The sequence below is a fragment of the Pseudophryne corroboree genome, chromosome 1, assembly GCF_028390025.1.
Source record: "Pseudophryne corroboree isolate aPseCor3 chromosome 1, aPseCor3.hap2, whole genome shotgun sequence".
In the NCBI taxonomy this organism is placed as follows: Eukaryota; Metazoa; Chordata; class Amphibia; order Anura; family Myobatrachidae; genus Pseudophryne; species Pseudophryne corroboree.
Window position 1 is genome coordinate 822,097,612 of NC_086444.1, and position 16,065 is coordinate 822,113,676.

At 43.1% G+C, this 16,065-nt stretch overlaps 1 protein-coding gene across 1 annotated transcript in view; it reads right to left on the bottom strand.

Annotated features, from left to right (window-relative positions):
- FRAS1 (Fraser extracellular matrix complex subunit 1) overlaps window positions 1-16,065 on the bottom strand; it is an 887,592-nt gene that overhangs the window by 259,766 nt on the left and 611,761 nt on the right. Inside the window, exon 24 of the mRNA XM_063919583.1 lies at window positions 3,745-3,885. Within this exon, the coding sequence (XP_063775653.1) occupies window positions 3,745-3,885 (141 nt within the window). The remainder of the gene's footprint in view (window positions 1-3,744; window positions 3,886-16,065) is intronic.

Below are 16,065 nucleotides of genomic sequence, written 5' to 3' on the forward strand. Positions count from 1 at the left end.
ATATCGGATTTTTGAATATGGAAGACTTAACCTTTACTGTACTGTTTTGTTTTGGACAACGACACATTAAAAGATAACTCAGATGTGGTTGGAATATCACAAGCAAAACTTGTTCCCAAAGGTATCGCCTCGATTAAAAATGCTGGACTCAGCAGAAGCGTTGCAGGCCCTGCAAGGTCTGCCGCATACTGCATGCTCCTGGCAATCCAGGCTTATTTCATTCAGCCAGTGAGGTTTACCAAAGACAATATACTGCCAGCACAAGTCAGCAGTGCCCGGTATGTGTATGATGGCAGGTGACCCTTCAGATAGCGTGAATCCTGAAACCCTGATAAGTAAATTATTGGGATATGGCTTTACTATCCCTTTAATAAACCAGCAATAAAATATCTGCTTTCAGTATGTAATCACTGTATGCATCTCAGCCTGTCAGTTTGATATTTTTTTTATCAAAGGTACAAAAGAAATTCTTCAGGACAGATATCTTTCTGTCTTTCTTTCTGATGTCTTTCTTTCAATCCACAGCTACTCAGTGCTAGTACTTAAACAATAGAAAACAAAAATAAAATGTGTTTTTCTTTTTTTTACTATGTTTTCAAGAACATGGATATATATTACTGCAACTATTCCCCAATATTGTTTGCATTAATTAGGCCCAAATTCCTCATGTTATTAAATGTCTAGACACGTCTCAATAAATCCCTCAACTGGCAACCAAAAGTGTCCATCTGGCTACTGATAGCATAACTGCATTAGATTAGTCTTGTGCATTTTTTGAGAGGTATATATCACGTTTGGGAGAACTGTGGCTATGTATTGTATAGTAATGTGGGTAAAATAATTAATTTTTGCCCAAACATCATTGTGACGAGTAACAGGGACTACGATAGGGACTAGAACTCTCACGTTACATGTCTTCTTGGGTAAAATTAATAAACTGGTATTTTCTTTGACAGCTTTATTCAGTGAATTATTCCAACATCTGTGACTGTGTTCATTAAGGACAACCACCTGTGGTGGCTGTATACACGCATTATCTGCAAGTAATTCAAACTAGTTTATCTTGATTACTTAATTTTCCTCCAATGTGTAAAATAAATCATCATGGGACATGAAAACCTTCAGAGCTACCATAAAACCTCTAGTAGATGTACCTTAACAGCTGTAGACAGGAAAGGAGTCCAGCTGAGGAATCATTAACACAACAGGTGCTTACTCAATACACATTGTACATCATCAATATCTATTAGGGACCAGGTGGCCCTGTAAAGAGAATGACTATAACAGATTCTGTTTGCAATATTTCATCAGTGCGTCAAAGCAGACTTGGCTAATACAGGTAGCATAGGAATAGCACTCTCTTCCCAGTGCCTGTCAGTATAATACAGGTGAGAGCTAGGATTAAATAGCTCTGTGAATCACATTGCGTGACTGTGTGGCATGTAAAGATAACAGTACTATACACACTGTGCAAACTACAATCAGGCTATACATGTCTCTACAAGTCCAATGTTGCATGTTATATATGGGTAGCCATAGACAGACTGTTAACTCTTCTGCATATTAAGAATATTTGCTTTGTATAATGAAAATGCTGTAAAGATGTGTTTACATTTGTAATGCTATTTTCATAATATCATTATCAATTTCATATAAACAGCAGATTCTCTATATTTGATATTTACAGTTTTGTTTTGTTTTTTTAAAGATGTGCAGGTTCGGATTTACTTGGTTCTTAACGCCAGAATTAACACGAGTTCAGATTTATCTGGATTTTTCTTATTGGCTATCCAATACATGTGACATCCGAGAGCCAATAAGATGCCGTTTTGAGATCAGGGTAAATCCAAACCCACACATCTGTAGTTTTTTCATTTACTGACCCTTATTCTGGCGTACCGCCTAACCCTCCTGATTTTGGAGGGACAGTTGCCTAGTGTGGAGGGGCAGTTTAAAGGTAAAAAAAAATGGCGTTTTTCTAATAAAAATGCCAATTGGGGATGATGTCACAACTTCCAGTGGCGTAGCAATACCACCTATGACATGGAAATGCCCTCTCTACCCCATCCCAATTAATACTCAGGTAATACTGGGAAGTATGTATTGGTGTAATGTTATATTTTTCCCTACATTACCAATTATCACAGTTATAAATCCTTGCCTGCATAGTATTAGTGTACAAGGCTCCACATTGAACCTCAAAATGTAATTTGTTCATGAATTGGCCATGATGGTATTCTGGTCTGTTTTATATAATACACTATAAATGGTAGAAATTATAAATGACATAACTAAATACATAATTTGATGTCTAGCAGGGACAGGAAGCCGGATACAGTTTGGTAGTGGATTTCAGAACATGTTTACTACTGTAGCTCATCAATACAGAATTACTGGCCTGCGGACTAACTTAAAGGGGGTGGCCACTTTTTTTAAACATTGTTCGTATTATTCTTCGTCCTGTCTATGGTCCTTCCGTGTTGGTGAGAATCTGACCTCTTCCACTGCAGCCCATTCACAGTATTCAATTGCAGGACTGTCCTTCCTAGACATACAATCAGCAATGCTGTAATAACATGCATCAATAACTCAGTAAGCGCTGTTACCTCCGCATGTGAGTACTATTCAGCAGGGCAAGGTTAAAGGGCACATGAGACAGGGGCTGAAAATGTTCAAGGGCCTATACTGGGAAGGGGAGGAGCTGTGACCAGTACTGTGTGGGTGTGGCCAGAGACCTGTGGGCGTATGCACCCCTACAATATCAGCCCCACTGTGTCCCTAAATACATAGAAATAGAAAAATCTTGTAATTTTGTGAGAAAACTAGAAAATCTATTTAATACTGTGACTTATTGCTGACTGTGTACCAACTATGCAGCTTCTAGATGCCTGGAGTTATAGCTCCATCTGCACCATTATTCATTTGGCCCTGCAGTTCAGAGCCAATGGGTAGGACCTTCAAGCTAAAGGGCCCCATACACTAGAACGATGTATCAGTTGATGAAATCGTATACGATTTCCCTTGAACACTCCCAAGAGCTTCCCGGGGGTGTTTACATACGATTCCAAACGATTTGGTACAATTTGACTTTTTTGAGCATGCTATACATCGCATACGATATGTCAAGCGCCGACATATCGCATGCGATGTATAGCATACATTCACAGGTACCATCAGATACATCTGATGGGCTGGATTAGGGTGCTTCAAACTTCTTACTATAGATCGCGTGCGATATATATCGTGAGCACATAAAGCACACTTTTTTACGTACGATTCAATACGATTCCATTTGATTACGACATATCATGAGTGCAGCACTAACGACCTGATGGATCCGATCCGGCGCTCACGTGGCCGCGCATCGGATCGGATCGTATACACACCAAATATGCACGATTTCCCACGATATATCGGCCTGAATGACTGAATTGAGCTGAAATTGGACAAAATCGTTCTAGTGTATGGGGCCCTTAAGCATTTGCACCCAGGAGAGAAAATTCAACAGAACAGCTTGCTAGAGGGTACCAGAGGTGCCCTTTAATCATAAAGTTTAATGGACAAAACCTCTTCAAATAGTACACAAACAAAAATATTATTATTATTATTATTATTATTATTATTGTTATTATTATTACGTTTAAAACAGCTCACAATATCCCTACGAATGAACGTAGTCAAATACACTGTTTTGAAAAGTCAAGTTGTTAAGTAATACAGATGAAGGGATATATAAAACCCTACCTCTACAGGTGTCTCCGTTCTTGTAATAAGAAGGTGGGCAGTGCTCAACACAAGCACCACTATGTAATATGTAGTGGTCCATGCACTGTAAGCAGTCCGTGTTTAAAGGTCCTTTGCATGCATTGCAGCTCCAGTCACACTCTGAAAATACATAAAAGTAAAAAAATAAAAACTACTGTAGAAACAAAAACTGACATACAACATACGGTCTAAAGACACTAAAGTATATATACTGTACATACCAAAAAAATAATTCTTACAGTTTACTTATCACTACACAGAACTGTGTGCCATCAATGCCAATATGACTATATTATCAATAACATTTTGTTCTGCACATAAACTGTCTGCCACATTTGTTGCAAACATATATGCACAGCTGCAGTGAAACAAATGCTGTGGTTATCATTCTCCAGTCATTCCTCTCTATACTTGCAAATTCAGAATGCATTTTGTGGAATTTAAAATCTACACCTAGAGCTGGGAAAATGGCGATTAATTAATTTTGTTCTGTGAGGAGGTCTGATTAGGTTTTATTTCTGACCGCAACAAACATGGTCGGGGAAAGGCTTTGAAACAGTAGATCATCTCTAGTACAGTGACAGACAGAGTAAAAGCGGGTATGTAATCAATATATGATAGATGATCATAATTTGCAGTTTCACCGAAAGAAATGAATAGGCTTTCTTATATTCATATATTGATTATGATGTTGTTCTTCATCAGTTTTATTGGTTTAAGTGCAGTACCAGTTTATGCCCTTAGATGTCACTACTGTCTACAGATGTCACTGTTGTCTACAGGACGATTGGCAGTCTGTAGCAGTGGACCCTACCTGTCCACAGATAGAAGTAGCAACGGAGCATATGTGTATATAAATATATTCTCAGCATGAACACCAAAAGTATCAGTATAATGGCACCAATAGCAACACTGTCATTAAATAGCCTTCCCTAGAACTAACAAGCACTGCTAGATGCAAGCACTGTTTAAAATAAATCATCTGATGTTAATGAGTACAGCTTTGCTTTACTAAGCAGAAGCAATACAATGCAAAACAATTGTCTACCCAATTATGGATTTTATAGCTGGCAGCAAAAGTGTATATAAGGAAAAAATACTTTAATGATATAAAAGAAGTGGAACCGACGCATATTTTTATTTCACAAGAAAACAAAATAAAAACAAAAGAATTGCAATGCGTTCGCCTGGGCTTTACCCATACTTATTACTGTATCAATACTGCACATCCTAATTCAACAGTAACCCCCTCTTGTGATGCTGAATAAAAGTAGTTTTTGCTGTTTAGTTTGATACACTCAACGCAAGGGAGGTGGGAATAACAACAGAAGTGAGAATTTGGAATGAAAACTTCTGAGTCTGATAAGCCTAATTGGCAAAATATTCCAACCGTTGTTGTAAACAAACAAGTTCATATTGGGCCCAGGGTATCAGCATGAAAATACAAACCTAATAACTACAAGAAGTCTATTGAGTTCAGAGATTCATTTTCTTTTTCTGCAGAAACTTTTTTTATATATATACCTTCCTCCTTGGTGCGGCACTCCAAGCTTAACAAAACACGTGACTCAGCAGTGGAACCCACTGCTGAGTCGCGTGTTTTGTTAAGCTTGGAGTGCCGCACCAAGGAGGAAGGTATCTGTTATTTAGTGAGGGCACCGGCTGTGTTTATTGAGTTTAGCGAGTGCCAGCCCCAGAGCCAGATATATATATATATATATACAAACAGAAAGTTCAGCACTCACCATAGCAAGCTCACTTATCCTCACAACATCAATAAATAAATGATGGCAGTTTAGTTAGTGAATTGGCCATTGCACGGAAGCCTGCATACCGCTCGCCAAGGTACCCCACCTTCATGCAAGTCCTACACTATCACAAAGTCTCAAAAATTAAAACCTGCCAACTGTATCACACATAATATACTGCACACATGCCCACTAGGTTTAATGTGTATCTGCCATGCATCTTATGGCTTTTAAAGGTACACTAGTCACCTGACACTGGCTGATAAATTACTAAGGAGCAGCTGACACAGGTTTAGAACAAGTGAGATTACACAGGGGTGCATGAAAAGGCCTGTGACCACGGTTAATAAGAGTTAACCAAAGATTAACCCCGTAATATACAAACAAATCTAGAAAACCACAGCACTCGCCACCCCAGAAGCGGGGCGCAATATCTGCACTCACCACTCATAGGGTGGGGTGCATGCAGCCCATGGCCACCAACCCAAATATATACAAACAGAAAGTTCAGCACTCACCATAGCAAGCTCACTTATCCTCACAACATCAATAAATATTATTACTTTTATTAACCATGGTCACAGGCCTTTTCATGCACCCCTGTGTAATCTCACTTCTTCTAAACCTGTGTCAGCTGCTCCTTAGTAATTTATCAGCCAGAGTCAGGTGACTAGTGTACCTTTAAAAGCCATAAGATGCATGGCAGATACACATTAAACCTAGTGGGCATGTGTGCAGTTATATTATGTGTGATACAGTTGCCAGGTTTTAATTTTTGAGACTTTGTGATAGTGTAGGACCTGCATGAAGGTGGGGTACCTTGGCGAGCGGTATGCAGGCTTCCGTGCATTGGCCAATTCACTAACTAAACCCCCATCATTTATTTATTGATGTTGTGAGGATAAGTGAGCTTGCTATGGTGAGTGCTGAACTTTCTGTTTGTATATATTTGGGTTGGTGGCCATGGGCTGCATGCACCCCACCCTATGAGTGGCGAGTGCAGATATTGTGCCCCGCTTCTGGGGTGGCGAGTGCTGTGGTTTTCTAGATTTGTTTGTATATATATGTATATATATATATACATACATACATACATACATACATACACACACACAGTGGTCGAAGTGGGCTGGATATCGGCACTTCTTTCCACTGGCCCGGAAGTCTTTTTTTTTTTATTCTATTGAATTAAAGAGTGTGCAGCAGGAGGCAAGGGAAGTGGCCAGCCTGCTGCACAGGATGCTGCTCCCATCCCTGCCCGGCGCCCACGCCGACTAGGAGAATGCGTAGACGGACTTGTGAGGCTGTAGGCTCTCTGTCTCTCACTGCTCACAGCCACCCACCACTGACCACCGCTGCCCACAAATGGCAGCGGTCAGAGGAACCTCACCGCCTCCGCACCAATGCCTCCTTCTCGCTGCTGCCCATGGGTTCCCCCGCCGCCGACTACACATCTGCACAGCGGCAGACCACAGCCCCTTCCGCACCTCCGCTGCTCATGTCATTAGGTAATGTTCCCCTGTTTCCCTATGTCACTGCTGTCACTTTGCTTGTCCCTGCTGTCACTCTCCCTGTCTCTGCTGTCGCTCTCCCTGTCTCTGCTGTCACTCTCTCTCCCTGCCCCTGAATTGTGAATCATACTATGTGGCATATTGTGAATTTTGGCTCATACTGTGTGGCATATTGTGAATTTTGGCTCATACTGTGTGGCATATTGTGAATTTTGGCTCATTCCGTGTGGCGTAATGTGAATTTTGGTTCATTCTGTGGGAATTTTGGCTCAATCAGTGTGGCATAATGTGAATTTTGGCTCATTCCATGTGGGATAATGTGTAAGGGGCACCAGTACTAGATAGTATAAGGGGTCCTACTATTGTGGTGCATAATGTGTATATGGTGTGGTACACTACACTTACTGCCATGCCCCCTTTTGAGTGTCCACACCCCTTTTAAGTGACCACACCCCCTTTTTCCAGAGCGTGCACATAATTACAACCTTCACTTTTCCATACCCACGCTTCAAAATTTCCACTTTGACCACTGTGTGAATTTGTGATTCTGACGATTGTACATTCTGGTCTGGAAAAAGGTCCGGTTTGGGACCGAAACGTCGACCAACCATGATTAAGCTGCTGATGTGAGGTTTGATAAATAGACTTTTTTTGCAATTCATTATAAGTCTGGTGAGTGCCTTCTTTATATCAAATTAATTATATATATATACACACACACACACACACACACACACACACACACACACACACATACATTACTAAAATTCCATAGATTGACCTTCCTCACACTTATCACTATTGCCTGACTTATTGATCCACTGTGGTAGGATCTTACAGTATCCAACAAGAATTTCATAAGCAAACACCAATATTTAGGTCAATGCTGACAATACAGTATGTTTGTATTTTCATGCTCAAACTCTGGGTAATCTTATTTTAGCAACATTTAAATAGAACCTGCACTTGAATATTGTGGATGGAGATATGTAAATATTATGTGTACACGGAAAAAGCGGAGTGATGTCTCTGCTGCACCAGTCTCTTTACACAAACTGTGATCTTTTATTTATTTTTTATTTTTTTGTGAAATCTGTTTTATTGGGTTATCAATAAAAACAATGATACAGACCATAATAGAGAAAGAGAAACAGCTGGAAATATTGCAGTAACCAGTACTACAAAACAAAACAAAACAAGAACATGGCTGTATTAAATGGCAATAGTCATAGCATGACTGTAAGTCTGTACAAAAAAACAATTGTATATTGACATAGCCAATAAAAGCAAATTCTAAAATGAAATTGTTGATTCCAAAATAATTCTGCAGAATAGTAAACATGAAACATGAACAGGGGGAGGGAAAGAGGATGTCAGGGAACACACAAGAAGAGGCTGAAGTAGAGGCCTGGGAGGCAAATAAGAGGCTAATAGAAGGTAACTGGGTCATGTACCAAAAAGAGAGTAACACCTAGCACTAGAAAATACAACAGGATTATTGGGAGAACGCCCGAAACCTCTCAGGGAGACGCTAAAAGTTGTGTTTTTTTTTTTAAATACTTTATTGGACATCTGCATAAAACACACATATCAACATGTAGTAGAGAATCACAATGACAAGGAATCAACATGGCATATTACAGAAATAAACAACTCTGGATAAGTAAGGGCAATAAACGTTTCTCGACAATTTTTAATTTTCTAAAAAGGAGGTTGACCCACGGTAAGTGTTTCAAGAGTGTACCATGTAGTGTGTGATATAGCTTGTCGAAGAGGGATCTGAATGACGTGATCTAGCCAAATATCGAAGAACTTTTTTATTTTACTTTCTTTGTCAATCAACATTTCAAGCCACTCCATATGAAATAAGTATGATAGTCTTGGTAAGAATAAAGCCAGAGACAATGAATCAGTAGCTATCCATTGTGACAGGATAGTTTTTTTTGCCAGCAGCCGCTATTTTAGTTAACAGCATGCGCTGGCCAAGTGACAGTTTGGGGGTATGAGACGTGCAGTATATGTCCCAGATAGCCCAATCTGGAGAGACCACCATAGTAATGTGAAGTTTGTCTTTGATAAAGGATTGTATTAAGCCCCAGAATTTGCTGACTTCTGGAGAACTCCATAAACAGTGGTAGATATCTGCCTCAGGTGCACCACACTTAAAGCATTTAGAATCAGAAGCTGTGCCCATTTGGAATCGTAATTTCGGTGTAATGTAGGAACAATGTAGGATTTGGTAATTCATCTCAGCATATGACGCCGATATGAGAGTTTTGTTGATTCTGTTAAACGCAGCAAGCATGGCAGAGGTAGTGATGGTTGGGAAGTCTGACGACCATTTAGTCATTCCTGACTGGGTGTTCTCCCAGTCTATGGTTTTCTTGAGAAATGTGTAAAGGAATGCTGTGGAGTGGTGCACCCTAGGCGTTGATTGTAAAGTGGTATCTCTGCTATTAGACTTGTCTTCTACCGTCATTGTGGTCAGTGATTTATTGAGACAGCTATGGATTTGAAAATATACAAACAGTGGGATTGAGAGTTGTGGAGATCCCTCACAGAGGCTTGTATACGTGCGCACCTGATAGGTATCTCGACAGATCAGCTGGTATGACAATCTGATACCCTGGGTTGACAGGGCTACCAGCGTGGTTCGCACGGAACCTGGGTTGTGGGATAGGGGGAGGAAAGTTGTGTTGTAGCTAGAGATGCCCATCCTAGAACGTGCCTGTCTCCATGCCATGCAAGTAGATGTCAGTAAGATGTTGTTTTTTTTATCTGGGGAGGAAAAGAGGACGGACGTGTGTGTAGTAAGCTAACTAGTGGGGTCTCGGGACAGAAAGCCTGCTCTAAGCCGGTGTTGGCGAAGACCTCCGTCTCATGTATCCAATCAACAGCGTAACGATAATTTGCGGCTAGCATGTAACTTCTAAGGCAAGGTAAATTAATACCGCCTAATGTTTGCGATTGGCACAACTTAAATAGTGAAATTCTGTTTTTTTTGTGTGCCCAGATGAATTCACTAAAGGCCCTGTTAAGAGTCTTCAAGTCCGTATCAGATAGCAGTAAAGGTAACATTTGAATAGGATACAATAATCTCGGGAAGGTGATCATTTTGATCAATTGGCATCTTCCCAGGTAGGAGAGGGGTAGGTGTTTCCATGCCTGTAAGTCAGCTAGGGTGCGCGCAATGACTCGCGGGAAGTTATGTCCATATAAATCAGCCGGGTTAATGGGTATTTAGAGCCCTAAATATGTGATTGTCTGGTTTGCCCAACGAAAGGGGAACTGATCATTCCAATTGTGAGTCGCCCGAGGGTGCAGGGCTAAAGCCTCAGATTTTGATTTGTTGACCTTAAACCCGGAGATTGATTCAAAGGTCGTCAGTAGGGACAACAAGCTGGGAAACGCAGCCTGGGGGTTCGAGAAGTACAGTTATAAATCGTCAGCATAAGCCGTGACCTTAAGGTCATGGTTACCGACTTTAATCCCACTCCAGTTGGCATTTAGGTGACAGTGTTTGATGAGCTGGTCTAAAGCGAGGTCAAAAAGAAGCGGGGAGAGTGGGCTCCCCTGCTTCTGCGTAGCGTGAAGGTGTCGGTATTCATTCCGTTCACTGTGAGGAATGCAGCCGGGGAAGTATATATAGTGCGGAAGAATCTGACAAAATCGGCTCCAAATCTTTGCCAATGAAGCACTCTCAGCAGGTGAGACCATGACACACGGTCAAATGCTTTATCAGCATCGCAGCTCACCAGCAGAGATGTCTCCCCCCGGTGATTGGGCTGATGTGGTCAGTGCAGCTATCAATTGTCTAATGTTATGTACTGATGTTCTCCCCTTTACGAAGCCAGTTTGGGATGAGAGTAATATCTTGGGCAGCACTACTTGTAGTCTATTTGCCATAAGAGCAGTTAGGATTTTAAAGTCCTGGTTTAAAAGGGATATTGGGCGATACGATTGAACTAGGGTGGGGTCTTTCCCCGGTTTCGGCAGCACTATCACTCGGGCCTGATTAAAAGTAGGAGGGGCAACATTGCCAGATAAGACAGAATTAAATAAGGACAGGAGTTGGGGCGTGACATGGGGTAGCAATAATTTATAGTACTCTGCACTTAATCCGTCTGGGCCCGGGGATTTACCATTAGCCAATTGCTTTACTACCGTCAATAGTTCTAGGTCAGTGATTGGTTCCATAAGGGAATCCCGGTCATCCTCAATGTAGGGGATCCAGCCGAGCGAAGGAAGGCCATGCCTCCAATGGGGTCATCTGGTGGGGCTGTGTACAGCTCCTTATAGTAAGTTAAAAAGGAGTCAGCAATAAATGTCGGGTCGGAGGACAGGTGAGGGCCAGTATGAAGGGACAAAATATGTGGGGTGGGGCGTTGGCTGCGAACCACATTTGCTAGGAGTTTGCCCGCTTTATTACCCCATTTAAAATATCTGTGTTTTTTAAAATCCAAGGCATATTGGGCCCTTTCCGTGCAAAGAGTGTCATAGAGGTGTTTCGTTTCAGTGTAAATTCTACGGTTGTCGTCTGTCGGAGAGGACAGCAACTTTGCATATGAGTTAGTAAATGCTAGGCCCAAATCACGATATCTTTGATTAAGGTTCTTACGCTTATTCGCAACATATGCAATGACGTAACCCCTCATCACCGGCTTAGAGGCAGACCAGAAAAGGTTTATATCATCCACATGTTGTGCATTATCCTTAGTGTAGTGTATGAAGTTAGTCTCCAAGTAGGCTTTAAATTCAGGGGATGTATACAAGTAAGAAGGGAATCAGTAAGAAGGGAATCTCCAATTAAAGGAGGTTGCTTTGGGAGACTGTAGCTCAAGTGTGAACCACGTGGGCGCGTGATCAGAGATGGCTATATTTTCTACCTTGGAGTCGCGTATCAGGGAGCAGCCAATAGTCTATCCGAGTGGAAGTGGCGTGTGGGTGTAAATAGAACGTATATTCCCGACCGACAGGGTGTTGGTGTCGCCAGGGGTCTACCAAATTGAATGAGGACGATAGAAATTGTAATGAAACTGGTACAGAATAACTCCGTCCACTAGATGCGTCCGACCTGTCTAGGGTCGGATGAAGTATAGAATTAAAATCTCCCCCAATTATCAGCCTACCCTCTGCCCACTCCTGAAGTCGGACATAAATATCTGAGAAGAAGGCATTATGTTCTGAATTGGGTGCGCAGAGGGTCACTAAAGTGTAGAGCTCCCCTTCTAACTGCAATTTTACGAACAAAAACCGGCCCTCCTCGTCAGCATGAGTATCTAATATGGAATATCTGAGGGACTTGTGAAATATGATTACCACACCCCTTTTCTTAGAAGTAAATGAGGCCGACTTGTAATCGCGGAACCAACTATCTCTCAGGACAATAGGGTCCCCCGATTTCCAGTGAGTCTCCTGTAACATCGCTATGTCTAGCCGCAGGCGTTTAAGGTGTTGTAATATCTTTCTATACTTAATCAGAGTATTTAAGCCCTCTACGTTCCAAGTGAGGAACTTTAGGCTTGTCTTAATCTCTGAGGATACAGCCATGTCAAACCAAAAATCAACCGATGCCCGTCCTATTGGACACGTGAAACATTAAGAAAATAAACCGTGTGGCTCCCCCAATCCCAGCGAGTAGGGAAACCCAACTATTGATAAGAATAATAATCCTATACCATGTGATCAGCAGTAAAAGCTGTCGTAAACAATTTGTTGCAGCATGTCCATTTTCCCCAAAAAATTTTTGAACCCAAAACAGTGGTCCAAATGACACACCATAAACCATTAACGTATCTCCAACCAGACAGAAAGGGAGGGGGGAAAGGGAGATAGGATTAAGAAGAGAAGGAGAGGGGAAAAGAAAAAGGGTTGAAATACCAAAGAACAGTCAGTTTAAAAAATATGCAGTGCAGCGATATTCATAGCATTAAAGTAACTTGCAATTAACCATACATTACCAAACATGGTATCAATAAGAGGGATGATATATACTCTGAGTCCATGAGAAATCACGGTATTAGTCCTTGTCTCTGGAGGAAGGCAAGGACGGACATCGCAGTGATTCTGCGAAGGTCTTAGCCGCCGAAGACGTGTCAAACAGGTACGTTTTTCCATTATGTTGAGCGCGGAGCTTTGCCGAATAAAGCAGGGCAAAACGGATTCCCTCTTCGAACAGGATTTTGCAGGCAGGGGAAAATTCTCTTCTTCTCATGGCCACATTATACGAAAAGTCTTGGAACAGAAGTAGCTTATCGCCGTGATAGGCGAGGCCCTGCGCTTTGCGGTACGCTTCCATCACCTTGACCTTATCCGTATAATTAAGGAATTTGAATATAACTGGTCTGGGCCTGCGGCGGTCTGCTTGAAAGTCAGGACCAATACGATGTGCTCGCTCAATCATCATGGATTCACCATCCATCAAGCAGCCCAGCTCAGTCGGCAACCAGGTGGAGACCAGGGGCAGCAGTTCTCTAGGCTTAACAGATTCCGGTAGGCCGATCATATGGAGATTGTTTCGACGATTACGATTTTCTAAGTCCTCAAGCTTCTCCTGCATCACAGAAATAGCGGACACTTGAGAATCGATGACGGAACGGGCCGCAGTTAGATCGTCTTCCAGGTTCGAGACTCGTTGTTCGGCCTCATCTAGCCGGGAGCTATGTTCCTTTCGCTGTGTCATGGTGGAATCAATGGCGTCTTTCAATCCAGCAAGTTTCTTGTCTAACAGCGGTGAGAGTATATCAGAGATTTCCTGCGCCCTGGCCACCGCGTCCATTGTATATCGAGAAGGATCCATCACGCCATCCAAAACATTAGCGTTAGGTGAGGAGGGTGGAGAGCTAGCGTGTGCGGAGGCCGAGGCCCTGGTGTGTTTGGTTTTTGCTGGTGCGGAGCCGCGACCGCCTCGTTGGGGCTTCGCCACGTATTTATCCATGATAATAAAAAGAAAAGGTTTTTCGTCACAGTAAAGAAGTAGGTGATGTCAGTTATCCTACCCTGCAGGGAGTAGTGGATCAGTTGAGTTATGAGCATGCAGCCACGGCAGATGATAAAGTGGAACACCACGTAATACACTCTGGTGATGTCAGCTCTCAGCAACCCCCGGAAGATAGATGAGGTTCAGCGGCCTCTCGTCCCTCCCCATCGGTAAAGGTGCCGCCACAGATGGAAGGTAGTTGACCTCTCTTGCTGGTAACCAGGTGACCAGGATTGTTCTCTCCCCGACAGAGGGGGGCAAACAGAGAGCCGCAGTCACTTATGGGTGCCTGTGACCTGATAATATTACCAGGGCAGTCCTTAGAGAGCAGGGCAGAGATGGGCAAGTAAAATACAGTCAGCGGTGTGAGGTGCCAGTCCTCCGGCGGCCCCAGACAGCGTGAGCCCAGTTGCAGGAAGAGATCTTGTCAGAGACCTCAGACGCAGAGGGGGGGGGGGGAAACCCTGCACGGCGCTCTCACCCGTCCTCAGGCGGCGTCTCTCCCATGGGCAGAGCTCCGGTCCGTCACCTGGCAACGCCCGCCACCGCGAGCCGAAGCACGGAGGTGAAGGGAGCCGCTTACAGTCACCAGCGCTTCACGTCCCAGGTATCAAGCAAGGCGGGGAAGGAGGGGAGCAGGGAGCCCGGCCACTTACAATATGGCGGCCGTGGGCAGCAGACGCCACAGTTGGCGCTTGAAATCCGGGGAAGGAGGCGGTGGGGAGCCGGGAAGATGGTGTCCTCTTTCCCACCTCTATCTCCGCTGGGCCCCGGAGTACTTTGAGGGTCCGGGGCGCAGTGTACACCTCACTATTTAGCTCTAAAGCAGCGGGGGGACGGAGAGCTCAGCTAAAATGCGGCCATCAGTAGGTCCGCCCACCGGAAGTCCTCTAACAGTTTTTTTATGGAAAAAAACAGTCAGTTTTTTCAAAAATCTTGAAAATCATTGATTGGGTGGCCAAATCAGTTTGTCAATGTAAGGCCCCACTTTTTATAAAATTTCACCACACCCGTATCTATAAATGGCAATGTGGATTTCCTGTTGAAATATAATAGTTGGAGCATCTTATGTTTGACTTTTAACAGCGTAGGACTGGATTTGGACAACTAATGCATAAGGATAATCTTTTTTGCTACAATGACCAATAAGGTAAGGAGAGGTATAGCAGAGGGGATAGTTAATGTGGCATTCCATTCTGTGAAATCAGCATATAAATAAACACGCCATGGGTTCTATTAAAAAATTATTAGCAAAAAGGGAATTAATATAAACTCCTGGAGGCCGAGGAGCAGAGGCAAACTGTGATCTTTTAATAGATGAAGCCTGGAAAACACTAACCATCTAGCGCAGTGATGTGGAACCTTTGGCACTCCAGCTATTGTTGAACTACACATCCCAGCATGCCCTGCTACAGTTTTAGCATGGCAAAATAGCAAAACTGTAGAGGCGTGGCCTGGTCGGGGATGGAGTGAGACGCGAGTCTTGCTGTGCTCCAGCCTAAACATCCTGACTTCTCATCCTGTAGTCGTCTGTGGACTTTTTACTTACCTAATCTGGTGGAGTCTTCTTCTGATTCTCTGGGAGTTCTTTAGAGGAGCTCAGCTTGCTGACTGCCGCTCCCGCTGCTAGTCCTGCTTCGCGGCCTTCATCTGTTGCAGACACCTAGCAGCCATTTTGGTTTCCTCCTGAAGGCTTGCTTTGTTCTTGGTGGGAGTGTCCACATTTGACACCTGGCTCATCGGGGTGATAGAAGCTCCCCTGGGACCCACTAATACTTGTCTCACTCAGTCTCCGGTGGTGAGTTCTGGCTGGTAGGGCTGTGTGCAAGTTGGGGCCATTTTGGAGACTCTCCTGCAGTTTAATAACCTCCCTTCTGCTGGCGCTGGACGGTTTCTGCATGTGAGTGGATCCTAATGCAAGTGGTTTCCTGGTAGTTGCTGCTGATTTGTTTTCCAGGCTGCTGTTCCCTCACTGGAACATCCTGTTCCTTAATATCATACTTTCCTGTTCCTTAACACCTACAGCACCATTGTTTGTGAATACGGGTATGGAGCAAATCCT